Source organism: Equus caballus, chromosome 17 (assembly GCF_041296265.1).
Source record: "Equus caballus isolate H_3958 breed thoroughbred chromosome 17, TB-T2T, whole genome shotgun sequence".
Lineage (NCBI taxonomy): Eukaryota > Metazoa > Chordata > Mammalia > Perissodactyla > Equidae > Equus > Equus caballus.
The window spans coordinates 90,752,122-90,779,224 of NC_091700.1; the positions used below are offsets into that span (position 1 = coordinate 90,752,122).

At 38.1% G+C, this 27,103-nt stretch overlaps 1 protein-coding gene across 1 annotated transcript in view; it reads left to right on the top strand.

The window, feature by feature from the left end:
- Positions 1-27,103, top strand: part of ITGBL1 (integrin subunit beta like 1) — a 206,313-nt gene that overhangs the window by 72,472 nt on the left and 106,738 nt on the right. Inside the window, exons 3-5 of the mRNA XM_003363218.5 lie at positions 12,489-12,635; positions 20,881-21,003; positions 24,737-24,877. Of these exons, the coding sequence (XP_003363266.1) occupies positions 12,489-12,635; positions 20,881-21,003; positions 24,737-24,877 (411 nt within the window). The remainder of the gene's footprint in view (positions 1-12,488; positions 12,636-20,880; positions 21,004-24,736; positions 24,878-27,103) is intronic.

The following is a 27,103-nucleotide window of genomic DNA, read 5'->3' on the forward strand; positions in this document are numbered from 1 at the left end:
TACTTCTAAAAGATGTGGTTTTCTTTTTAGTTTGTTTCAGTAAAATATTATCATAAAGTATAAAAGATAAGAAAAAAAAATTGTCTTCACCACTTAGCTTAAGTAGAATCTTTCTTATAACTTTGCAAATGTGTTGCTTCAATCAGTTGTCTTAAAACTCTTAATCACACCTCAAAAAAATTGAATTTACCCATAGATGTGTATTCACTTATAATTATATAGACATATTTCATATCAATGTGTTATGCATGTTAAATATACAAAATAAACATCTTTAAAGATAAAACAAAAATGAATATAAATATTAATTCTAGTTTTTTCTTCTCGCATCCCAAGTATCTTCTTATGCACTCCCTGAATGATGAGCATGACATTTTGGAAACCACCAGTTTGTATCAGGACTTTTGCTCTGAAGCTGAAAAACAAAGATGAACTTTTTTTTGCTGCTTTTTGTTGCTTTTCCAAAGGTATCCAATCCCAAAGGCTAGTATGAATGTGGGAGAATTTTAGGAAGCTTAAAAAAATATACACAGGCACACAAACACACACATAACAAACATGTATATATTTAAGTGTATATATACTTGTTAGCACATTGGTTAGAACTTTAAAGTCTTTAAATTATTATTCAGCCATAACTAGTCATTGAATTAGTTAGTGGATTTGTCTATTAGTTTTGTGAGATATGGACCTACTCCGAGAAAATTTCATATCGCTGTAACCCAGATGCCCTCTTAGTATTGGATCAGGAATTTTTTCTGTACAGTATGAGAGAGGAAGATACGTGAGTCAGAATTTGCACTTAATGTCTGTTTTTTATTCTGCAGAAGTACCTCTTCTCTTAAGTTTAGGATTGTGATTATCATGACAGTTGTGTTAGAGCAACCTGCTCTCCAAATACTGTCAGTGATAGCTAGAGTTTTATTGATAGGAAATGTTTTAAGTGCTTTTTGGGTATGAACTCATTCCCTACCCGTAACAACCCTGTGAGATAGATGTTATTATTTTCCTTAGCTTAGAGAGGAAGAAGCAGAGACAGTGAGAGGTGTTATGAGTTGAATTGTGTCCTCCCCAAAAGATATGTTGAAATCCAACCCCGTAGTCCCTCAGACTGTGACCTTATTTGGAAATAGGGTCATTGCAGATGTAATTAGTTAAGATGAAGTCATATTGAATTAGAGTGGGACCAAAGTCCAATGTGATGGTTGTCCTTATAATTAGATGGGAAGAGACACAGACACATGAGGAGAGAAGGCAGAGATTGGAGTGATGCGACTACAAGCTAAGATTCCAAGAATTGTTGGTCCCCACCAGAAGGAAGAGGTGAGGAAGGATTCTACTCAGTGTCTCAAGGGAGCATGGCCCTGATAGCACCTTGATTTAGGACTTTTAGCCTCCAGAATTGTAAGATGATAAATTCCTGTTGTTGGAGTCACCCAGTTTGTGGTATTTTGTTACTGTAGTCCTAGAAAACTAATAAAAGATGTTAACTATTGCCCAAGATTACCCAGCTAGCAGGTCATGGAAGCAGGACTTGAACCTGGGTAGTGCATCACTGGAGTGCACGCTCTGTGGCCCTGCATGATGGTGCCTCATGGAAGAGACAGAATGTCACCATGTTGATGCACAATGCCTTACTGATTGTGAGGAATAAGGACATTTACAGAGTTTGCTGGATGGACAACCAGTAGAACTTGAGATGAAGAAAGTTAACATAAACAGATGAAGAATATTATAATTATTTATCAAAGATACACATATAAAAAGTTCTGGAATAAAAATCTCAACTTTGGAGGGATGCTAAATGCCATCTCATCATCCAGTGCTTTCACGTTTTTTTTTTGTTGTTGAAGATTTTATTTTTCTTTTTTATCCCCAAAGCCCCCTGGTACCTAGTTGTATATCTTTAGTTGTAGGTCCTTCTAGTTGTGGCATGTGGGATGCCACCTTGGCATGGCTTGATGAACGGTGCCATGTCCGCACCCAGGATTTGAACCGGCAAAACCCTGGCCTGCCAAAGCAGAGCACGCAAACTTAACCACTGGGCCACGGGGCCGGCCCCAAGTGCTTTCACTTTTGGTAACCACATTAAAAGACGAAGTTTAGAGTCTTGCTAAGTCTCATATATATGCACATACATACACACATATATGAATACATATATGTATTAACAAACACACACACACACGTACATATGCATCTATCTCCATTGACCTGATTCCTTGGCACACATATTTATCTATAATAAGGAAGGAGGTAATGGAAAGCATGAAGCTTCATTTTTTCTTCAGTAAAACTGAGATTTCACTAGTCTCAGGTCTCCTGTTGTGAATACAATGTTCTGAGATTCTTAGATTCCAGTTTAAGTTCATTTCCATTAACTAAGAAATATTATTGGTGAATGTTAAGTTTCTAAATCTTGAGTGGCTTCTGTCATTTGGTGTATTTGATACTAAGAGACACTCCTGAATAAAATACTCCAACAGGACAACAGGCCAAGGCAGAAACTAAAGGAAGGGAGGGTCTTTTTATTTTTTTATTGCAGAAGAAAGTGAAGGAATCTGTAAAGATTTTTGATGAATAGAATCTTAGAACTGGAAGTTAGAGGAAAAGAGAACTGAGAACTTCTGTTATCTACTCCAGTGACCTTTCCTATCTCTCTTTCCCTTCTCGAGACACCTGAGAAATATGGCACATGCTCTTCTCATGAATTTTTTGGTGGGGAAGGGAGCACTAGCTTCTTGGGAAATGTGGATGAGACAGGGAGGCAAGAAGACAATTCTAATAATGCCCTGCATCCCTCAAGAAATACTAAGGTCATTTACATTTTTAATTTATCAGACAAAAAAGAGAACACAAGAAAAGTTCAAAGATTAACCTTCTGAGGCTGCGGCAGCATCTGTACTAACAACTAGGTTTCTTGAATCTGAGCTAGTGCCTGTGTCTGTGTGTGTTTGTGTGGTATAATTCTTTCCAGAACTTGATATAAAATTATATATTTGACTTTAGAAAATTTACTGCCCAAGGCTCAGCCAAAATATTGTCTTACTTTGCTATGATTTATATTTCATCCCTCAATCTCAGGTTACTGGAATTCTAAATTGAAATCTCCCAATTTTGGCAGTATTCAACCCATCCCTACTTTAAAAATAAACATATCAGGGCTGGCCTGGTGGTGCAGCAGTTAAGTTTGCAGGCTCTGCTTCTCTGCGGCTCAGGGTTCGCTGGTTTGGATCCTGGGTGCGAACATGGCACCACTTGGCAAAGGCCATGCTGTGGTAGGCGTCCCACGTATAAAGTAGAGGAAGATGGGTACATATGTTAGCTTAGGGCCAGTCTTCCTCAGCAAAAACAGGAGGATTGGCAGTAGTTAGCTCAGGGCTAATCTTCCTCAAAAAACAACAACAACAAACAAACAAAACAAAACAAAACATATCAGGATAATCTACAGTATTTTAACGGGTCCTTTGAATAACAAATAGGATTTTGTTTCACGATTGTTTTCAGTAGCAAACAAGATTTGGTAGCAATTGATATTCACCACCACCACTCTGATTTAATATATTGAGTGCCCCATTTGAAAAGACTACTTTGGCTTGTCGAGAGAAAAAGAAAATAACTGAGGCTATCGTATGGAATTTTCAGAATTATAAGAACCTTGGAGTTATTCAGTCCAATCTCTTAATTTTGCAGATTGGCACATTGACGTCTAGAGAAATTAGGTGACTAGATTCCAGAATTCTTTCATCTGCCAGCTTTAGCATTATGTAATTTTACATAGTAAAGTCTGATAATCTTACTGTTAGAGGACTTTCATCAAGGATGATGAATACTCCGATTCTGGGCATGTGAGTTCCGAAAGGAAACAGCAAAAACTAAACTAGTGCTGTCAAGCCACCAACTGATAGCTTTTACTGGCACCGTCTTTCCTAGAGCAAAAGGAACCTCTCATGTCTCTTGCATTGCAACTAAGCAGATAATGTTGGCTGTAATGGGAAAAACATAGCTTTTCAGTTTACAAACTGTGACCTTGAACAAGCTAATTATACTTTAGACCTTTTGTTTGTTAAATAGGGAAGCAAAATCTATCTCACTGGCTCCTTATGGAAATTAAACAGACTAGCCTGTATAAAGTCCCTATCATGCTACCCGGAAACCAATAACCAGTCTTTTCCCTTTCCTCTCTTCTTTTCTATTTTCCTGATCAAGGTCACATGGCAGATTAGTGTCCAAGCAGGACTAGAGCCCAGACCTTTTTATTTCTAGGGCAAAGCTCTTTCTACATGGAATTCTTCCATCGTTCACATCGTAGTGTTCTCAGGAATGGGAAGCAGAAGTATCTAAGTTGTCATTTTTTGTTAGCCTGGGACTGATGCCCCTGTCTTGAAAATGGTCAAGTTTCTCTCACAAACCATGAAGCAATTGTAATATTAAATAAGGCATCCTATCACAGTCTTTTTCTTAAAATTTTAGATGTGGCATTTAATTCTTTTGTTTCTTGTATCCAGAGAAGGCTGGGGAATCTTTACTGACCCAGAAAGAATGGGAGTAAAATTGAATGCGTCTATTATTAAGTGTGCGTGTTTGAATCCACTGGAAAATAGGACACAATGCAGATCTTGGAAATTTACGTATTTTGCCAAAACAAATAGATTTGTAGGGCCAGGTAAGTGCTTAAATTAAGACATCTATTTCAAGGTTACCATGAAACTCTAGCAGTGGTATACCTAGTTTATTGACACGCAGAAAGAATCATTTTTTGATATCTCTCCTCCTATATATGATAAAATTGTTTTCAGTAGTAATCATAAAATCATAGTTAATAATCAGGACTTACCCCCAGTTTTATTGAGATATAGGTGACATACAGCACTGTGTATGTTTAAGTTATACAGCATAATGACTTGACTTACATCTAGTGTGAAATGATTACTGTAAGTTTGGTTAACATCCGTCATCTCATACAGACTCACAATAAAAGGGAAAAAAAAGATTTTTTTCCCTTGTGATGAGAACTCTTAGAATTTACTCTTTTAATAGCTTTCAAATACACCATACAGCATATGTGTATGTATACTAGTTAAAGTCTTCGTGTTGTACATTACATCCCTGGTACTTGTTTATCTTACAACTAGAAGTTTATGACCACCTTCATCCAATTTCCTCTTCCCCCGCCCCCCACCTCTGGTAACCACAAGTCTGATCTCTTTTTCAATGGGTTTGGGTTTTGCTTGTTTGTTTTTAGATTCAACATATGAGTGAGATCCTACAGTATTTGTCTGACTTATTTCACTTAGCATAATGCCCTCAAGGTGCCATCCATGTTGTTGCAAAAGGCAAGTTCCCCTCTTTCTCATGGCTGAATACTAGTCAGTTGTAAATATGTACCACATCTTCTTTATCCATTCATCCTATACGTATACCTACCTACATCTGCATCTATCTATGATCAATCTATCTACATATTTTTTACCTTTTTAGGACTTAAAAAGGATTTGAAGCCAAAGATGTATAGCTAATCCAATAGGCTCATTAGTTTTGGAGGTTTATTTCCATCCAAAATATCAGTAGTCTTGGGAAAGGTAAGTGCTGTCTCCTTCATCTTTATTTTTTTCTTTCTTATATTTGGCAAAGAAAAATACAATTATTTTTCATTGGTATATGCAAGTGGCTAATTGATTTTTAAAAGTTCTTCAATACTGATAAACTATTTCCGTTTGGAAACAATTTGTTTTAATTTAAAAATAAAAAGCATCAACTTCTCCTCCTTTGTGTGCTAATGTATTTTAATGAGTTCCTCACCACTGACTGGAGTAGATTAGTGCCTTTGCATTACTCAGGTAAAAGGGATCATGGAGTAGTGGTGGAGCTGCTGCTGCATTGTTTAAGAATCACAAAACCCATTGTATTCTGTCTTTGCTGGAATGCCTTTCCTTTGTCAATGGAGGTCAAGGCATTAGCTCACCTGGGAAGCAGTGGAGAAAGTCAGTCAGGCTTCTACATTCTTACCTGAAAAGGAGACTAAACTACTGGATTTTGTCCTCCAAGTGGCTTGTCTTACCTTTCCAGTGACTGGCTACACCACCGACAACCGTGGGAGCAGTAAGAATAACCTCTTACTTTTTTTTTTTAATTTTTATTTTTTATTGAGTTAACAATAGGTTACAATGTTGTGAAATTTCAGTTGTACATTATTGTCTGTCACTCGCGTTGTAGGTGCACCCCTTCCCCCGTGTGCCCTCCCCCCACCCCACCTTTCCCCTGGTAGCCACTCATCTGTTCTCTTTGTCCACATGTTTAAATTACTCATATGAGTGGAGTCATACAGAGATTGTCCTTCTCTGTCTGGCTTATTTCACTTAACATAACTCCCTCAAGTGCCATCCATGTTATTGCAAATGGGACGATTTTGTTCTTTTTTATGGCTGAGTAGTATTCCATTGTATATATATAACATATCTTCTTTATCCAGTCATCTGTTGATGGGTACTTAGGTTGCTTCCACGTCTTGGCTATTGTAAATAATCCTGCAATGAACATTGGGGTACATGGGACTTTTGGAATTGCTGACTTCAAGCTCTTTCGATAGATACCTAGTAGTGGGATAGCTGGGTCGTATGGTAGTTCTATTTTTAATTTTTTGAGGAATCTCCATACTGTTTTCCATAGTGGCTTCACCAGTTTGGATTCCCACCAGCAGTTTATGAGGGTTCCTTTTTCTCCACAACCTCTCCAGCCTTTGTTACTATTTGTTTTAGTTATTTTTGTCATTCTGATGGGTGTAAGGTGATATCTTAGTGTAGTTTTGATTTGCATTTCCCTGATGCACAGCAATGATGAACATCTTTTCATATGCCTATTGGCCATCCATATATCTTCTTTGGAGAAATGTCTGTTCATGTCTCCTGCCCATTCTTTGGTCGAGTTGTTTGATTTTTTGTTGTTGAGTTGTGTGAGTTCTTTATATATTATGGATATTAAGCCTTTGTCAGATGTATGACTTGCAAATATTTTTTCCCAGTTAGGGTTTTTTTTTTGTTTCAATCCTGTTTTCCTTTGCCTTGAAGAAGCTCTTTAGTCTGATGAAGTCCCATTTGTTTATTCTTTCTATTGTTTCTCTTGTCTGAGAAGACATGGTGTCCAAAAAGATTATTTTAATACTGATGTCAAAGAGTGTACTGCCTGCATTTTCTTCTAGAAGCCTTATGGTTTCAGGTCTCAGCTTTAGATCTTTGATCAATTTTGAGTTTATTTTGGTGAATGGTGGAAAAGAATGGTCAATTTTCATTCTTTTACATGTGGCTTTCCAGTTTTCCCAGCACCGTTTGTTGAAAAGACTTTCTTTTCTCCATTGTATGCCCTCAGCTCCTTTGTCAAAGATAAGCTGTCCATAGATGTGTGGTTTTATCTCTGGGCTTTCAATTCTGTTCCATTGATCAGTGCACCTGTTTTTGTACCAGTACCATGCTGTTTTGATTACTGTAGCTTTGTAGTATGTTTTGAAGTCAGGGATTGTGATGCCTCCAGCTGTGTTCTTTTTTCTCAAGATTGCTTTAGCAATTGGGGGTCTTTTGTTGCCCCATATGAATTTTAGGATTCTTTGTTCTATTTCTATAAAGAATGTCATTGGGATTCTGATTGGGATAGCGCTGAATCTGTAGATTGCTTTAGGTAGAATGGGCATTTTAACTATGTTTATTCTTCCAATCCATGTACATGGAATGTCTTTCCATCTCTTTATGTCATCATCCATCTCTTTCAGAAAAGCCTTTTAATTTTTGTTGTATAAGTCTTTCACTTCTTTAGTTAATTCACCCTGAGGTATTTTATTCTTTTTGTTGCAATTGTGAATGGTATTGTATTCTTGAGTTCTTTTTCTGTTAGTTCGTTATTAGAGTATAGAAATGCTACTGATTTATGTAAATTAATTTTATACCCTGCAACTTTGCTGTAGTTGTTGATTACTTCTAAAAGTTTTTCTTTGGATTCCTTGGGGTTTTCTAGATATGAGATCATGTTGTCTACAAACAGCGAGAGTTTCACTTCTTCCCACCCTATTTGGGTTCCTTTTATTCCTTTTTCTTGCCTAATTGCTCTGGCAAGGACCTCCAGTACTATGTTAAATAAGAGTGGTGATAGAGGGTATCCTTGTGTTGTTCCTTGTTTTCAGGGGGATGGCACTCAGTTTTTGCCCATTGAGTATGATGTTGGCCGTGGATTTGTCATATATGGCCTTTATTATGTTGAGGTAATTCCCTTCTATCCCCATTTTGTTCAGAGTTTTTATTATAAATGGCTGTTGGATCTTGTCAAATGCTTTCTCTGCATCTATTGAGATGATCGTGTGGTTTTTATTCCTCAGTTTGTTGATGTAGTCTATCACGTTGATTGATTTGCGAATGTTGAACCATTCCTGTGTCCCTGGTATGAATCCCATTTGATCATGATGTATGATCCTTTTGATGAATTGCTGAATTCGGGTTGCCAAAATTTTGTTGAGAATTTTTGCATCTATGTTTATCAGTGATATTGGCCTGTAGTTCTCTTTTTTCGTGGTGTCCTTGTCAGGTTTTAGTATCAGCGTGATGTTGGCCTCATAGAATGTGTTAGGAAGTGTTCCATCCTCCCTAATTTTTTGGAATAGCTTGAAAAGGATAGGTATTAAATCCTCTCTGAAAGTTTGGTAGAATTCCCCAGGAAAGCCATCTGGTCCTGGGGTTTTTCTTTGGGATGCTTTTGATTGTTGTTTCAATCTCTTTCCTTGTGATTGGTCTGTTCAAATTGTCTGCTTCTTCTTGACTAAGCTTTAATAGCCTCTTACGTTTTTATCCTCATTACTTTGGTGGGGAATTGTTTTCTCATTTCTCTGATATTCCTTTTTTGTGTGTTTGTTTTCTCTTGACTCCTTAGGAACTTATTTGAAGGGCAACATTTATTCTCAAGCGTGTTAGATTGTTCATGTGAGACCATGTTTTGTAGTTGTGGAAACTGAGTTATCTGGAGAAGAACTAGAACTGCAGCGGTTGAGACAGCCGGGAATGGTGAATGCTTTGCTGGTTAGGACTTCATGTCTGGGAAAGGGCCACCCTTTGATCTGGGCAATAAGAGCCTTCTTCCGGGCCTTATGATTTAGATGTTCTGCTCTGGTCCTCCTTGGCCATCATTCCAAAGGCTGGGGTGGGGTGGGATGTCTGAGAGGCCAAGGGGATGTGGCCACCTAGATCCGTGGAGCCAGCCACCTCTGTTCTCCTAGACCCGGAGACCTGGGACCCAGGGCTTTGTACTCCAAAGTTCCCCAACTCCCTTCCAGAGCCTGCTGTGACTTTCCCTCCAGGTCTGTGGCAGTGCATACATCTTTAGGCTGGACTGGTGATCAAGGAGCAGCTATTATAAGAGAAGCAGGGGAGGGGAAGGACTGAGAGAGCTGTGGAAGCAAACGTAGACCTGGGCTTTGCTGTCCGTAGGAATTCTCAGGCCCTCCCAGTGTAGGATAGAAATGGGGAGGAGGGGGGGCTTGCTGCCAGCCCTACCCACTTTGTTTTCATATCTAAGAGAAAAAAATGACCCCATCTTTTACATGAATTTGAGTTAGGAAAGAGAATAATCGAGATCTACAACTGTTGTGGGTTGAATTGTGTCCTCTCAGAAGATATGTGAAGTCTTAACACCCGGTACCTGTGAATGTGACATTTGGCAATAGGGTCTTTGAAGATGTGATTAAGTTAAGATGAGGTCATACTGGAGTAGAATGGGCTCTAAATCCAATGACTGGTGTACTTATAAGGAGAAAGATGTGAAGACACAGACACACATGTGGGAAAAAACCACATGAAGACAGAAACAGAGATGGGAGTTAAGCTGTCGCAAGCCAAGGAACACCAAAATTATGGGCAACCACCAGTAGCTGGGAGAGCGGCATGGAGGAGTTCCTCACTCAGATTCTCCAGAAGGACCCAGTCTGCCAATGCCTTGACTGTGAGCTTCTGGGCTCCAGAACTGTGAGAGAGTAAATTTCTGTTGTTGAAACCATTCAGTCTGTGGTACTTTGTATGGCAGCCCCACAAAACTAGCACACAATGGATAAATGATTTTGAAAAATGAGATGTTTGTTGAATCCATTTTATTGACACTGCAATGGAGACTACTGTGCCAAAATAATATAGCAATCTAATGCCCTGAGACCTTCCAAAACTCTTAGTAACTTTGCATAAAGAGTAAAAAGAGTCTGAAGACTATTTTCTTTCTAAAAAATTATATATTTATCTTCAAATAAGATTGTACAGGTTATTACTTGATAATTCTTCAACAGTAAAAAAGATTATTTCTGTTCACTTTCCTAAATGGAGGAAAGTAAATCAAGGAGGCCTTTACTGGGCCTCAAGTTTAGAAATAATATAAAAGTAGATGACCTGGTCCTACATTGACTGTCATCTTTGCCTCCAATCATATGCTAAAGGAAAAGCTGAAAACACATTACCTGACACATTGTTGGTCTAAGAGTGTGCTTAGGATGTTAATATAGGTTATGAGGAAAAGAGGCTCCCTAGTCAAAAGGAATTGTATATTCTGAACTAAAGATAAATAGCTTTTTCATGAGAGGACATCTGAGGAGTTTCATTGTACTGATATATATAATGACACTCTAAAAAAGAATATAGTGAAATTCTTTCCTCTCCCTCCCTTTTAAAAATAAATAGCCTTTCACGCACAAGTCATTATCCATCTCTGTTATATACCTTAGGTTAGAGTCTGAGATGTCCCATCCAATATAAAAGAAGCATTGGGTATTCTTGTATTCTAGATTCAGTAAATCATTACTACCATACTTCTTCTTCTTCAAATCGTTTCCCTTTGCTGCTGATATGAAGCTTTTTTGTTGGGATGATCCATAAAAATAGCTGATATTCAACTTACAGTGGTGGCGATTTCATGTGGTTCAACCTAATGCACTAATATTATTAAAGAGTCATTACACTTACCAAGATACTTAATTTACCAAAAGAGGCTTAGCCACTTCAAGGATTTGGCTTAATACTTTTAGAAATAGACTGCATGGTTGACAGGAGAGATTACTTAGGCTTGTAAATGATACCAAGTTGGTTGAGATTGGCAATATCATGTAGGGCCAGATAGGAATGCAAAATGATACAGTCAATTTGATGGAGTAATGTGCACTGGATAAAATGAATTGCAATTAGGTTGCATGCAAGCTTTTGTTTGTAAAATAGAATAATTAATTTGAAAAATGCAACAGGAATGGAAACATTTACATGGACTGAGCCGTATGCAGAAGAGTTTTAAAGTCACAGCCAATCACAGATGCGGACTCTGTTGAACATGCCCAAATGGGGCACCTCTGAGCCTTTCAATCTGACTGGCCACCTGGACCTCATCGCGTGGATTTTGGCTGCCATGTTGAATGACTGTTAGCCCCAGATCAATGATTCCATTCTATTGTGGTCTATGAATTTCAGGCATTAAGACATAGTATCATTATCTTGAGTAATATAAGAATACTCTCCCTGCAACCCAGTCAAACTCTTCTCACCTTTCAAGGCCCAGTTAAAGGTAAAGAACGTCTAGAAAGTCTTCTCTCCCCTCTTATTTCTACAGGTCGTAGACTCCATTGCTCAACTTAACACAAGATCTGACTAACATTTTTGGCTGAAGATAACCCCATCCTCTTTGTATATCGGTCTCGACTTTGAAGTTTATAAGTTCCTTGGAGACAAGTGCCAAGGATTATATGTGTTTTCACTTCAGTCTGACTATTATGTAGTCAATAAAAACATTAGTAGGCTTCATCAAGCAGGACTTAATAACGTTAATGATCACAACAATAAAAACAGCAAAATGTTTATTTGAGAGCATGAAAGGTTGAGAAATTTCCGTGGAAGTGAATGAATATGGCTCTTATTCTTTTGATTCTTGAACCAAATTTCCTCATTAAGAAACAAAGTATATACTTATTTTTCACGTCAATCTTATCCCGAGGTGGTATTTAATATATCCATAAAATTTTATTACATGTTATATTCAAATAAATATAAGTCCAATGATTAGTTTAGTGGAGTTTCATGTAAGATTCCTTGCCCAGAGTGTGGTTTTATGTGTTATAAAATGCAGTTCTATAGAAATCATTTTTATTGGCCTTTTTTCTCTTAAATGTGGAGATGGTAGGTGAATTTCTTTTTTAGTGCTAAATTTTCTAACCATGTGGTTTATTACACTTCTAGTTTGTTAGCCGCTCTAATGTCTCTATAGTTAACTTCATGATTTTAGAATTATTTATCAAAGTTGATTATTGAAATAAAATTCACGTATTCTATTATACTGTATAGTAGCATTACCTCTCAGCCACTGTAATATACATGTGTTTGAATTTATTATAGCTCAGTCTTGAAACACCATCACCCTTAAGAATCTTAGTTACAATAATTTCCTTTGGAAAACAATTTGAGTCTAACTGGATGTCATTAAATTCTCAGGCCATGGTAAGTGTAACTGTGGCAAGTGTGAGTGTGATGAAGGATGGTCTGGGGATGCTTGCCAGTACCCAACTCACTGTGATCTGACCAAGAAAAAAAGTAACCAAATGTGCAAGAATTCTCAAGATGTCATCTGCTCTAATGCAGGTAAGAATTCTATCCTAGAAAAATTCTTAAGTGAAATAATCAAATATTGTTTTTTAATGGAAATATGTATGTGTTGAGAAATGTTGAACCTCTGAGTGAGCCTGCTTTTGAGTATATTTTTGAGAAATGAAATTCAGATAAGAAAAAATGTCATCTTGCTGAGACTGGCAAGTTTGACACCCTCCAGCTGTTCCAATGCCTCCTTCAAGCAGGATATCCACTGGAAACAACACCCTGACAACATTTTATGTAAATTGTGAACCATGAATTTGAATGCTGATTAAATCTTTTTAAAAGGATATATACAAACTGACAATTATTTTCTGTTACAGATCAAGGATGCTTTGAATTTATACCTTAGCATCAAATACAACCAAGCCTTTTACTTTTTTTTTGGTGAGGAAGATTAACCCTGAGCTAACTGCTGCCAATTCTCCTCTTTTCAGTGAGGAAGACTGGCCCTGAGCTAACATTCATGCCCATCTTCCTTTACTTTATATGTAGGACACCTACTACAGCATGGTGTGCCAAGCGGCGCCATGTCCATACCCGGGATCCAAACCCGCGAACCCCGGGCCACCGAGAAGCGGAACGTGCAAACTTAACTGCTGCGCCACCGGGCCAGCCCCCAAACCTTTTAAATTTAATAGAAGTTTTAGATGCACTGAATATGAAACTCATTGAAGAATATAGTGGCAACAAGATTTTTTGTTAGATGAAAATATTTTTATGTCTCAAAGAGGTCATTTAGAAATATTTCTTAGAAATTTATAGATAAGCTGTTAAAATTATTTACCAAAACCATATAAAACAAAACAACTGTGTTTTGGTTTCAAAGGTGTTTAGCCGTTGTTGCTATAATTAAATACTCAACTTTGGAGCATGTGGAGCTTCCACGTCAGCTTTTCTAAACCCTAGTTGAACTTGAGACTGCCCCTGTCCTGCACTGGAGGCTCTGATTCAGTTGTTTTGGGGTGTGTTCTGGACTACAGTGGGTTTTTAAAGCTTTCAGGTAATTCTTATGTAGATCCAGGGGTGTGAGCCATTGCTCTGTGTGCTAAAGGTGAGACGTTGACTACATGAATGAATATCTTCCCTCTTGAAATTCACTTTGTTGGTAGAGTCCTTCTGCAATCAGCTAGGACCTTTCCACAGTCTTTGATTGAGACAAATTATTCTGTGTAGATTAAGTGCAATCGGGTGTTTTGCTAGTCGTAATCAGCATCCATACCCAATGCAAAGCGTGAGTGGAGCAGTCAGGGACTGTGACAATAGTCTCAACAGTAGGTCTCAGGTCACTTTCTGTGTTCATGGATATTCTCCTTGCTTCTCTCTAGCACTCCAGTCTTTCCTTTCCTCTCAGTAGATCTCCACCTCCAGTTTGTAACACCTGCTCCTCCAAACACACAGACACCCCACATAGCCTCTTCTGTCTTGAAAAATTCACACTTTTCAAACTTCTTTCAGTAATAGACTTGAATTCTTTATTCTCTATTTTTGGATTTATTTTTTTTTCAAATTATATCTGAGTTATTATTATTTTTAATAATACATTATAACCAAATAGAATATAGTCTAGGAATCCAAAGATGTTTCAACATTCAGGAATCTAAACATGTGATTCGCTAAATTAATATATTTCAAAGGAGAAAATTTACAGAATTATTTCAATAAATGATAAAATACATTTGATAAGGTATAAAACATTTCAGAGATATCTGTGTCTCTATTTTTTTTTTAACATTGATCCCATCTACCATCCATATTCCAGTTTCACTTGACCCAACAATGTCCTTCATAGCATTTCCACCCCCTCTGTACAGGATCCAGGCTAAGCGGCAGTATTATGTTGTCATCTCTCTTTAGCCTCCTTTGACCTGGACCATTTTCACAGACAGTGGTATTATAGCATTAAAATTTCAAAGAAAATTGTCCTCAACCTTTTTTTAATAGAATGTTACTTATTTTGGGTTTGCCTGTTGTGTCCTTCTGGTTAGATTCATGCTACATTCTTAGGTGAAATACTGGATAGATGATTTTGTGTTCTCAGGATGTGTCATCTGGAAGTACCTGAGATCCATCTGCTCTCGCTGGTCAGGTCAACTTTGCTCACATGGTCAGGCTGTTGATCTGATGTCTCAGTTCTAGTCTGTGGGGGAAACCCATTGAAACCATAAAATATCCCATCCTCATCAAAATTACCCCAGATTTACCATCCTTTGATGATTCTCACCTGATCAACTATTTACAATGATGATTGAAAAATGATGATTTCCAAATGCCAACATTCCCTCTATATTTACCAGTTGACACTCAACATTCTACCACAATGAGAGTCATCTCTCATCTATCAATCATTTAATATTTATTATGAGTCTAGGATCAGAATTCCTATTATTTCAATGGTTTATTGTTCATTACTGTACTTAATTATTCTGGTGCTCAGATAATCTCAGATTAGGCTAGTGGAACCCCTGTAAGCCTACTTCTCTATCCTTGTGACATGCCTCCATTGTTTTTTGCGTTTGGTTTGGTTTGGGTTTAGCAATTTTTTACTTCCTGGAAAATATACTTGCCAAAAATGTATTCTGGAGTCATATTGTACCTGCCCTGCCACAGTTTTGGAATCAATCATTTCTCCAAAGAGCCCTGATTCCTTTTAGTGAAGAATGGTATTAGAATAAGAATTGTGAGCACTAGGGTTGCTTATTTTCTAGGGTATATTTACTTCTTAGTCCTTTCTGCAAATAGGCTGGGAAATACATGCATGTAAATATATATAGACACAAATACTCATACATATAGGCACACACGTATGCATATACATACATATACATGCACATATTTTAAAAATCATGAATTCATACCAGTGCATCCAACTCTGATCCATCCCCACCAGGTTGTTCCTTGTTTTTTCCCTTCCATATTTATGTGTCTCATCTTGCACAGTGAGAAATCTGGCTCCCAACATGATCCACATATTTACTCATTTGCTCAATTCTATACTACACCTAACATTGTTTTTAGGATTGCTTCGTACATACCACTATACAAATCTGCTGAAAAATCCCAGGATTTTTTGCACATTTGCAATCCATTTGCAATCCGTCCCCTCCTGCATGTTCGCCCCACCCAAGCCATGCCCAAGACTGGGGTATGTGGTCAAATGCTGTGTTCAAACGTTACTTGGATATCTTTCTTCTTTCTCCCCCTGTAGTATAGTTAAGGTCCTCATTTGAAATGCTGTTGAACTTATTTATTTCAGATTGCTTCCAATTGTAGAGTTTTTTCCCTCCTTCCCATCCTCATGGATTTCATTTTATTTTATAATATGTAGAACATTAACATGCTTCCAAAAGTCAAAACTTTGCTAAAAAGCATACTCAGTGAATCATCATTCTCTTCCTTAAACCTTCCATCGTGCTTCCCCATGTGCCTTACAGGTAACCAGCTTTACTGCTTTCTGCTTTGTCTGTGTATGTGTTTATTTTATTTTATTTCTTTTTGAGGAAAACTAGCCCTGAGCTAACATCTGCTGCCAATTCTCCTCTTTTTGCTGAGGAAGATTGGCCCTGAGCTAACATCCGTGCCCATCTTCCTCTACTTTATATGTGGGACGCCGCCTCAGCATGGTTTGATAAGCACTGCATAGGTCTGTACCCAGGATTCGAACCTTAGAACCCCGGGTCACCGAAGCAGAGTGCACAAACTTAATGGCTGCGCCACTGACTGGCCCATGTATGTGTTTATTTTTGAAAAAATAAATAGGTATATGTGTATGTTATTATTTTTCAGTTTTTTCCTTTTATATATGCTCTTTTGCCCCTCAGCATTATCTCCTGGAAGTCACTCCATATAAGCTCATAGAGATCTTCCCCATGTATTTTTTAGATAGAATGTATTTAATTCTATGCAAGTGACATAATTTATTCAATCAATCTCCTCTGCTTGGGCATTTAGGCAGTTCCCAATATTTTGAAATTACAAATATTAATGCACGGAATGAACTAGTGCATAGGTATTTTCATATTTTTGGAGGTGTATCTTCAGGGTAAATTACTAGAAATGAGATTGCTGGGCCAAGAGATAAATTTATACTGTTACATTTGATCTTCACTTTCTCTCTTACTCTCTTCTCAATATCTAAGCCTTTCAAGTTTACTTTGGCAATCTCATTCTCACATGCCTTTCTTTTAACGCCTACTTCCACCAGCCTAGTTCAGGACCGCTCCCCCAAAACTGCACTAGTCTGTGAGTTCTCTCCATTAATATTTCCCCTTCATATCACATTGTGGTTTGCTGGAAGCAGATTGGAGCAGAAGGTAAAGAAGAGATAAATGAAGTGGGGCATAAGACTGAAGGCCAGGGCAAGATGGAGCTGGGGACGAAAGGAGTTCCAGAAGCTGACTCTGTAGGGGCCGTGAAAGGCAAGGCACAGTCTGCAGAGTGAAACAAGGCTCCAGTGCCATTGCTCAGGGGTATAGGCTGGTGTTCAAGACAGGGAAGTCATCCTAGAGAGAGATGGCTATATTAGGCAGAATGGAAAGTCAGAGCTAAAATAATCTAGTATAAAGCAGAAGACCAATTCTAGAGACTGAGTTAACTGGCAACCAGGAGAGACATGCAGTATGACACAGCATGAACATGGGAGTCTGGCACTTTTGCCTGGGCTTGCATATGCCATATCTTGGAGCTTCAGTTGTGAATTCTACTTGATGAGTGAGACAGGAAGCCTGAGCTGCTGTAAACTTCTCACATCAGCCAGGAATGGTTCAGATGCCTGGATGGGAGTGAGCCTGCCTGTGGGGGACGTCAGTGAGAAGTTGTAGAATTCAGAGGCAGAGGCTGTTCCTGCCCATCTTACCTAAAAACAACTACTGCATCCATAGTCCTAGGTTACACCTCGCTCCCAAACCGTGAAAGCTCCTGGTATCCCAACAGATAAAATCAGAAATCCTTGACCAGTGTTCTGGATCCTCTGCTCTCTGCCTTCAAACTACCCTTTTCTCCAAACTCAAGCCAGACACTTCACTGTTCTTTAATTCTCCATCCTTGTTCCTTATCCCAGGCTCTTTCCTGAATGTCACAAGTCTTTTTTCCATCTGTGCTTGTTGAAATTCTATCCATACATCAAGTGCCAACTCAAGAACCTACCCCTTTACTGTACATTTTCTCCTTCACAGAGCCAGATTGAGGTTTATACTTTCTATAAAGTATTTGTCACAAATCTGTTGCAAATGACTTTGCATCATCTGTGTTTGTATATATATATATATATATATATATATATATATATATATATATAATCTATCATCTAGCTCTTTCTTCCTGGTCTATGATTTACTTAATTTTAATTTATTCGCCTTATTATCTCCTATAGCACCTAGTGCTTTGCCAGCAATATAATAGGCAACAAGAAAATTTAATGAATGGCTATGTGGATGGCTGGAAGACAGTATGAATAAATGTGAAAATGGAAAAGAAGGGTGATAATTAGAGGAAAAAATGAGAGGAAGCAATATCATGAATTACAGTATTAGATTTGAAATGAACTTTTATAAATTAAAATCGTTTTCAGGAAAAAAACAAGAAAATGAAGTTTAATAAAAGTAAAATTTATACGAGTATTCTCAAGGAAGAAAAATACAAGCTCAAATTCTGAAAAATCACCATTTATATATGACAGTGAGAGAAAAAAGTCTTACGGGTAATAACAAATTGCAAGTGACCTGGGTGACAGAATCATGCAGAGGGTGTGAAAACAGGACATTGTGGGGTCCAGAAATGTAAAGTGAGTCTGGAGAAAATATTTGGGAATATGACTAATAATCTCAATATCTTAATAGGAGTAAACAAAGACCCCAGAGTTTTCTGAAAGCCTACTCTGCACAAGACACTGTGGTGTGTCTAGAAAGATGCCTGGGTGATATACTTATCACTTGGTCTTGAGAGCAGCTCCATGAAGTAGATCTTATTTACAGATGAGGAATTTGAGAGTTAGAGATGAAAGTAATGACCTCAAAAATGTATAGCCACTGGAGATTAAAACCTGGATTTGGCTACAAGTCTACCTTAGTCCTAAATCCATGCTCCTTCTGGTACACCATGTACAGAATTCTCAATATCCAGCAGCTCAAGTCAAATGTCAGTATTGTCTTTGGTTTCTGCCTATCCTTCACCCTTCATAACCAGTTGCCAAATCGTCTATTCTTTCTCCTGAAAATATCCCCAAGTGTATTTGCTTATTTCTATCCTCACTGCCATCACCCTGGTCAGCCTCTGTCTTCTTTCCTGAAGACAAATGTAACAACATTTCCTCATATCCACTTTTCTCTCATTTCAGTTCGTTCTCCATATGACGACCAGAGAGATCTGGTGAAAATGCTTAACTGATCACATCAGTCCCTTGCTGAAAATACTTCTTATGGCTTCTTGTCATTCTTGGATTAAAGTTGGAAATATTTCACATGAGCTATAAGATTTCCGTGAAAGGCATCTTTAATTACTCTATTCATTTCATGCCACTTTCCACATTATTTTCCTTTTTTTCGAGGAAGATTAGCCCTGAGCTAACTACTGCCAATCCTCCTCTTTTTTCTGAGGAAGCCTGGCCCTGAGCTAACATACATGCCCATCTTCATCTGCTTTATACATGGGATGCCTACCACAGCATGGCGTTTGCCAAGTGGTGCCATGTCCACACCCAGGATCCAAACCAGCAAACCCAGGGCTGCCGAGAAGCAGAACGTGCGCACTTAACTGCTGCACCACCGGGTGGGCCCACCACGGTGTTTTCTATACTGCAGCTGTGTTTGATTTTTTTCTCTTGCTTCCTCTTTCACCTTAGAGACTCTGCTGTAGTCTCTTGCTGGAAGTGGGCATCTTCACCATCTCATCTCTGAGCTATTTTTTTTTTTTTCCCTAAGATTGGCACCTGAGCTATCAACTGTTGCCAATCTTTTTTTTTTTTTTTCCCTGCTTTTTCTCCCCAAATCCCCCCAGTACATAGTTGTATATTTTAGTTGTGGGCCCTTCTAGTTGTGGCATGTGGGATACCACCTCAATGTGGCCTGACAAGCGGTGCCGTGTCTGCGCCCAGGATCCCAACCAGTGAAACCCTTGGCCGCTTAAGTGGAGTGTGCGAACTTAACCACTCAGCCATGGGGCCGGCCCCTGAGCTATTTTTTTTACTTGGCTCTCAGTTCTCAGTTTAAGAGCTACCTCTCCAGGGGCCATATCTTTGGCCACCAGGTCTCAGTTAAATCTCCTTGCTATGTGCTCCTGCAACACTTTGCACTTCTCCATTTATTTTATCACACTAGCTTTTACTCATATAAAACTTTAAAAGGAGGATTATGGCTGACTTCATCTCTTGTTGCATTTCCAGAGTCTAGGATGGCAGCTAGTGAGTGGTAAAGTCTCAGTTAATATATGTTGATTGCTGTGAGGATCAATTAAAAATTGAAAAATAAGTATTAAAAAGGAAGTTCCTCAAGCAGACATTGCATCTCTCAATATCATTTGAATGCCCTTTTACTGTCAGTGAAATCATTCTCGGGAGTTGTAGTCAGATTGTCAGACTTGGCTGCATATGTGGCATGTGGTAGACCAGATGACTCCAGTGCCTCTGTACCACCCCGAGTGGCCCTGAGGTTTTGGTGAGATCCCAGGACTCTGTACCTAAGAATACTCACCCTGGGCCCATTGTCATAAGGACATGTGTATCAGTTTAACATGTGGATGTGAAATTATTTGGAGCCTCTAAGTTTTTCATTTATGCATTTGATAATGAATTCCACAAATATTTATTATATAAATAGTATGCTCAAATATTGGGCAAAGCATTGAATCAATACTGGTGAGGAAGATAAGCAAGGTTACTTCCCACACAAAGCTTAGAATTCTCTGCTTTAGTTCACTTCAGCCCCAGGTGTAATCAGAAGATATTTATTCACGCATTGATTGGATGGATACATATAAAGAGCTGTGCACTTGGGAGGTCAAATTTATGTTCACAGAACTATCAGAGGTCAATCGTAAGTGCGCTATAAAATATGATTGCTCTTCTACAATGGTCTCGAGAAAGAATGTCATTATCTATCTCATCATACCCACAGTAATACATAATTGCAATATTAAAATGATTTGAATTGTCTATATCCTTGAAAGAAATAAGTTAAAAATTCATTAATTATAACTTATATGCATTTAGCAAATAATTTTTGCTTTGTTTTTAATGGTTTAGGTACATGTCACTGTGGCAGATGTAAGTGTGATAATTCAGATGGAAATGGACTCGTTTATGGTAAATTTTGTGAGTGTGATGATAGAGAATGCATAGATGACGAAACAGAAGAAATATGTGGAGGTATGTATGTTAAGTTTGCAGAAATTAATAAAACGTATTTGGTTTTTCACCTGTTTCATTGTGCTTTTATCTCTCTATGAACTTCTGTGCTAAGTTTACTTATTTAACCTGAACCTATGTTTATTTGGAAAACGCTTCATATAAGAAGAGTTACACTAAGGCTTCAGAGTAGACTAGTACTTTTTAAATGCAAAATCAGATTGTTCCCGGAGGAAAGCCAGATCATTATGGCAACAGGCCAACTGCAGAGTTCTAAAGTGGTCCTAGCTAGACTCCATCTCCTCTGCTCCACGTTAACCGCTTCTGTCTCTTTTCTCCCAATCTCTCAACTGCAGGTTTTAATTTCATTCTCTTTCCCTTTCTAAACAGTAAGCCTTTAAATAGTCTCATGTCCTACTGGGAACATCGAAAGACCATAGGAATATTAGACTAGAACTTATACCCCTCACACACTTAGATAACATTTTTCATGATCTTTTCTTTGCACCTCGATCACTTAGTCTATTTTTATGTTATTCCAGTTATTGCATGCTTACTAGTACCAACCACTGCAACACTTTTACATTCATTATGTCAAGTCTCACAACATCACTCTAGGGTAAGAATTGTTTTCATCCAAACACATGGATGTGGAAACCAGGCCTTGGATAAATGAGGTAGCTTACCTTGGGTCACTCCACCGATTGTGGTGGAATTTAGTCTTGTGTCTGTCTGATGCCAAAGACTGTGCTCTTAACCCCCCACCATAGACAGTCTCATCATCAGTGTCCAGGGATTTGGAGCTCCATGAGAAGAACGCCTCCTCACTAGGTGTAGTGCCCTTCTCTTCTGCCTACCCATTTGCAAGCCTGTTCCAAGTTTCAATTTGCAACCATGGCTAGCACAGAAGAGGAAAGGAGAGAGAAATGAGAATCCCTTCATTTTAGTAAACTCTTCTCTGCTGCTATTAAACATTTTAGCCTGGTTACGTCTGGCCTCATCTCTCTATTATAAGTAATTGCTTATTTCACTTATCTCTGACAAGATTCCAGTCCATGGAATCCTATCCTGCATGCAGAATGGGTGATTTCAAAAGAATATTTTCCCTGCAAGGATTAGGGGCAAATGGAGCCAGGAGGAACCTGAGTGCCATAGAGAAAGTGTTACTAACATACAGCAAGCTGTCCCTTTGTTTACAAAATCAAATTGTATCTTCAATTGCTGTGGTCATTCAGATACTCTGATTTTAGATCTGCTTGGTTCTTTCTCTCTGGTTTCCTTACTGTACAACCCATCAGGATAAAACAAACAAACACAAAAGCCTTCATTTTTCAAGCCAGTGACCTAAGCTAGATGCTGCTCAGACAATTCTGCTAAAGGGCTCAGTTCAAAATAATTAGAACAATTAGATAAATCCTCCCACAAATATTATATATTTGTCCTCCTGATGTTTCCTTTCTAATTATTATAGATCAGAAAAGAGGAGGGGCACTTCCTTGGGGCCAGTGTGTTCTGACGCACACCACCAAAGCAAAGTCTATTTGAATATGTAAATATAACATTCAACTTGAAACAACACAACAGGAAATGTTAACTCTCCACTTTTCCATTTATTGTTTCCGTTTGTTTGAGGTTTAAGCAATTTTGTGGTGCAAAGTCTCTGATCACAGACACAGGCACTCCAGTAAACATCCTCTAGGGGTGACATTGATTAGGATTGTAGATCGTTCCTCATGTCACTCACGTGAAACTAATCCGTTGAGAGGTGATTCTACAGCCCATCCATGAAGTCATTCGAAAGGAGGTTTTCTTGCTCCATCGGTTTACACAAAGCAAAGAATGATTTTTATTGTCTGGAATGTCTATTGTCCTGAAGCTTATATTTTATTTCAGCTATCCAGATGTGCCTTGTTATAATATTTTCATTTGAGTTGTGAGGATATCTACTTCTTTTACGTATCTGGATACAGGGGTAGTTTTACATGATTTTTCTTTCCTTATTCACCTCGATCTCAATGATTTTTTAGTAAAACTCTTAATTCAATACTGAATTTTATAAATATACAAAGAATTTGGGTGTGAAGAATTTAGATTTATGATCATTTATTAATATCATGATAATCCTTACATATGTAGCACCTTACATAAATTTCCTGAAATTTTAAAGGAAATAAATTCTAGTTGAAGAAGTTAATCAAGTCTTAAAAAAACTAACTCCTAGGAAAAGCTTTTAGTACACAGTTGTCTTGCTTTCCTCCAGTGTAATCCTTAAGTTCCTGAGGCTTATGATACAGCACAGGAACGTGATATTTGTGTGTGTGTGTACATGTCGAGATATTTTTAAGTTTATAAATAAAATGTATAGCTTTTATGTTTTATTATTGATGAAATCATTTGCTAACCTTTACGTTTACCTAACTGAACAAATTAGAATTAAAATTTGTTGTAGAAATGATCATTGTCCATTAGGTTAAGAAGAGGTTTTCTATGGCCACCCCAATTACAGTTCATTCAGACAGAAAATGTGGCATCATCTGCTTGGGTCCCTGTCTCTCTCTTTCGTCTCTCTATAGCTCCTTTCTCATCGTCTGTCTCTCTGATGCATGTCTGCTTGAAGGAAGTCTCATTTGATGGACAAGAATAACCTATGCTAGACCAGAATATTTCATGGTATTCCTCTTTCTTATGTGACTTTCACAGGCCCTATTGACCCTCTAACTGTCGGCTGGAAATGCTAGTGTTTAGAAAGAAAAATAGCCTCACAATCAGTTTCCCATGGGTCCTCTGGAATTATGGCTGTAGAAGAAGAGAGGGCAGAGCAAACACTTTATCCAAAGATCCTGATAAAACATGAATTCCCGTAAAACAGAAAGAATGAGCTAAAAACCAAAATCCAATGTGACCCCAGTTTTCATCATATTTCCAAGAGCAAGAACAGACATTCATGGTTGGGTGGCATGACTGCAAAAAGGGAGGACATAAGAAGTGATTTTGGGGTAAATAAAATTGCCATCTTTTGGGAATTTGTAGGATTGCTAGATATGGATGCAGAAAGTGATGATATGACAATTCAGTACAGATTGCTTGTAGGTACCGTTCCCTATCATTTGTATTTTCTTGACAAATAAGATGGGAATTTCATTGTGAGACCAAGGGTCCATGATATTCTATGGGTCTAGATCATTACCAAACATTGATTTAGCTGAAAACCTCTTTTCCATGTGGTGGAACACAACAGCTTGTGGGACACAGTTGAATAAAAGATGAAATATTTCCTTGGGTTTAAGAAATGGTCAGTCATTAATAGTGTGCATCCAAGTAAATATGCACCATTGGTTTCTCAATAGTTAATTTCAAATGAAATATTTCAGTGACTAATTCAAGAAATGCCCTTAGAGTGAATGCTTACATACATTTGAGTTTGATGCATATCTTTGAGATTGGAAGGTAATAAACTTTCACAGTTTTTCATGTCACTTCTTTAAAAGTTCTTTCATTTCTTTTCATTTTAATCAGCTACCTGGCTAGGACAAGTTAGAGCACACGTTGGCTTGCTTTATATGTATAATTATGTAAGTATAGGTGCAACTATGATGTTTTGGGGGCAAACTATGTAATTTGATTATTTTAATCAAGGGCCATGGAGTGGATATATTATTTTAAAAGGCAAAAATGATCACAAGGAGGTAGAAAGTTAATTTTGCTTTTAAAAGTTGCTTTTTTCCTCACTGTCTAAAATTCATTTTGGGTAAAGGCCATGGAAAGTGTTACTGTGGAAACTGTTACTGCGAGGCTGGTTGGCATGGAGATAAATGTGAATTCCAGTGTGATATCACCCCCTGGGAGAGCAAGCGAAGATGCACATCTCCAGATGGCAAAATCTGCAGTAACAGAGGTGTGTCATTCATACACTTTACTACGTAATTGGGAGGAAAATAAAGATCTTCATTGTTAACACTCCTTTCCTCTGTTTCCTTCCGTGTGAGAGGAAGTCATCCTTCATAGTGCTTGACTTTGATGTAGACCAACATTTACCATACCCACAATCTCTTTCTTATTTTTTATTAAGTAGAAAGCAGAAAGATAAGAAAGTTGCTGTCGTTCTTTCAGCCTCACTGAACAAATAGTTAACATAGGGACTGTAATTTCTTTGGCGGCCATCCAGAAATAGCACAGTGCAGCTAAAAGGCAATTCTTATAGGTACTTCTGTTAAATGTCTCTTGACTAACAGAACTATCTATAGCACGAGCATCTAATTGTCCAGAGTATTCGAAAAGCTCTCTTGTCTTAATTATGAGTAAAGTGAAGGCTAGTTTGCAATGTGGAATTGGCATGGAGTCATTTAACTTTTATATGCGATAATTAAATTGTGATATTGAACAGAATAGGTATAGAAACTACGTATCAAATAGGCATATAAAATTTAGACTGACCTTGGACATGAATTTTAAAAATATATTAGCGTGCTAAAATATAATTGAAAGGAATTAACTAACTGTTGACATCAAATCAGTTATAAACACTTTGTAAAAATCCTTGAAAATACTTATTTTTCCCTTTGTCAGCTGTACTGGTAGGTAAAAGAGAGCCATGCTGGATTGTTCCTTGCCTACCTGATGATGTAAATAAGTTGCCATATTTCCTTCTATAAAAGTAAAAATCTAGAAAGCTGGAAAACTCTTCTTTTGCATTTCTACAAATGAATGATGCATTTTAATAGATAACGCTTACACAAAAAGCCTTAACACACAACAAATTTTATCTTTTTAAAAATTGACATAGAAGAGTAAAATGTGCCACATTTCTGTACAGAGAGAAAGGAAAGCAAAAGGCCTGAACTCAGAACAAAAATCGTAAAGAAAAGTCCTCTCTAATATATGCAGAATAGATCTGACTGTATATCGTACTAATTCACTTTGTTTTCCTTTAATATGTGAGGACATGTTTCTACTTAAGTCCTTTTATTCAGTAGGGTTCGTAGTCACCATTGTGATGTCAGTGTGTGAAGCTTGAATTGTGTTACCGTGGAAAACAACCACTTGGGTAGGTGTTGAAAGAGAGTGGACCAGGACAAGTTCCGCTGCCGGGCCACGTGAGCTGGGAGAGACAGCTATCCTTCAGAAACACTCCTTGCACCTCTCTGCCATCTCACCTCCTGCTTCCCCTGTCCCGGTGCTCAGAGCTTTTGGGTTTGAGATCTGGCATAGGGAGAATGGAAAGCAGCCTAAACGGGGCTGGTAGCCAGTGAGATTCAGGGGTACATGATGGCACGTCAGGGGCAGACACTGCAATGAGTCATTTTGTGGACTTCTGTCCACCGTCGATAAGCTCGTTTCCTAGGAACCTAGGTCCTACCTCCTAGGTAGGAGAGAGACATGAATCCCCACACATGCCTACCTCGTTGTCCTTGTTTACCCATCTTCAGGGGCCAAAGCATCGAGGTTGTAGACACAGCTAATCAGTGATGGGATAAATGTCCGTTATTGCCCATGTGGTTTACTCACACTTTCACAGTGGACTCACTTTAACACACATCCATCCCCCACATCATTTATACTGTTATGAAAGCAATGCATATTCATTTAAAAAAATAACAGTAAAGTAGAAAATGATCCATAATCTCAACATCCCATTTTGTACATGATCTTTCAGTCTGTTTTTGTTTATTTTTAAAAATTTATCATGTTTCTCTCCTTGATATGTATTTTCTTCTTATTTAATACAAAAATCGAATCATACTATACATACTAACTTGTAATTTGCTTTTTCCATTTAATCCTATATTTTGGATATCTTTCCATGTTCACAGAACAAAAACCTAATTATTAATTTTTTCTTTTTCTTTTTTTTGAGGAAGATTAGCCCTCAGCTAATATCTGCTGCCAGTCCTCCTCTTTTTGCTGAGGAAGACTGGCACTGAGCTAACATCCATGCCCATCTTCCTCTACTTTATAGACGCCCGCCACAGCATGGCTTGCCGTGCAGTGCCATGTCCACACCCGGGATCTGAACTGGCGAACTCCAGGGCGCTGAAGTGGAATGTGCAAACTTAATTGCTGTGCCACCTGGCCAGCCCTAATTATTACTTTCAATGGCTGCTTGATAGTCAAAGCTACACAA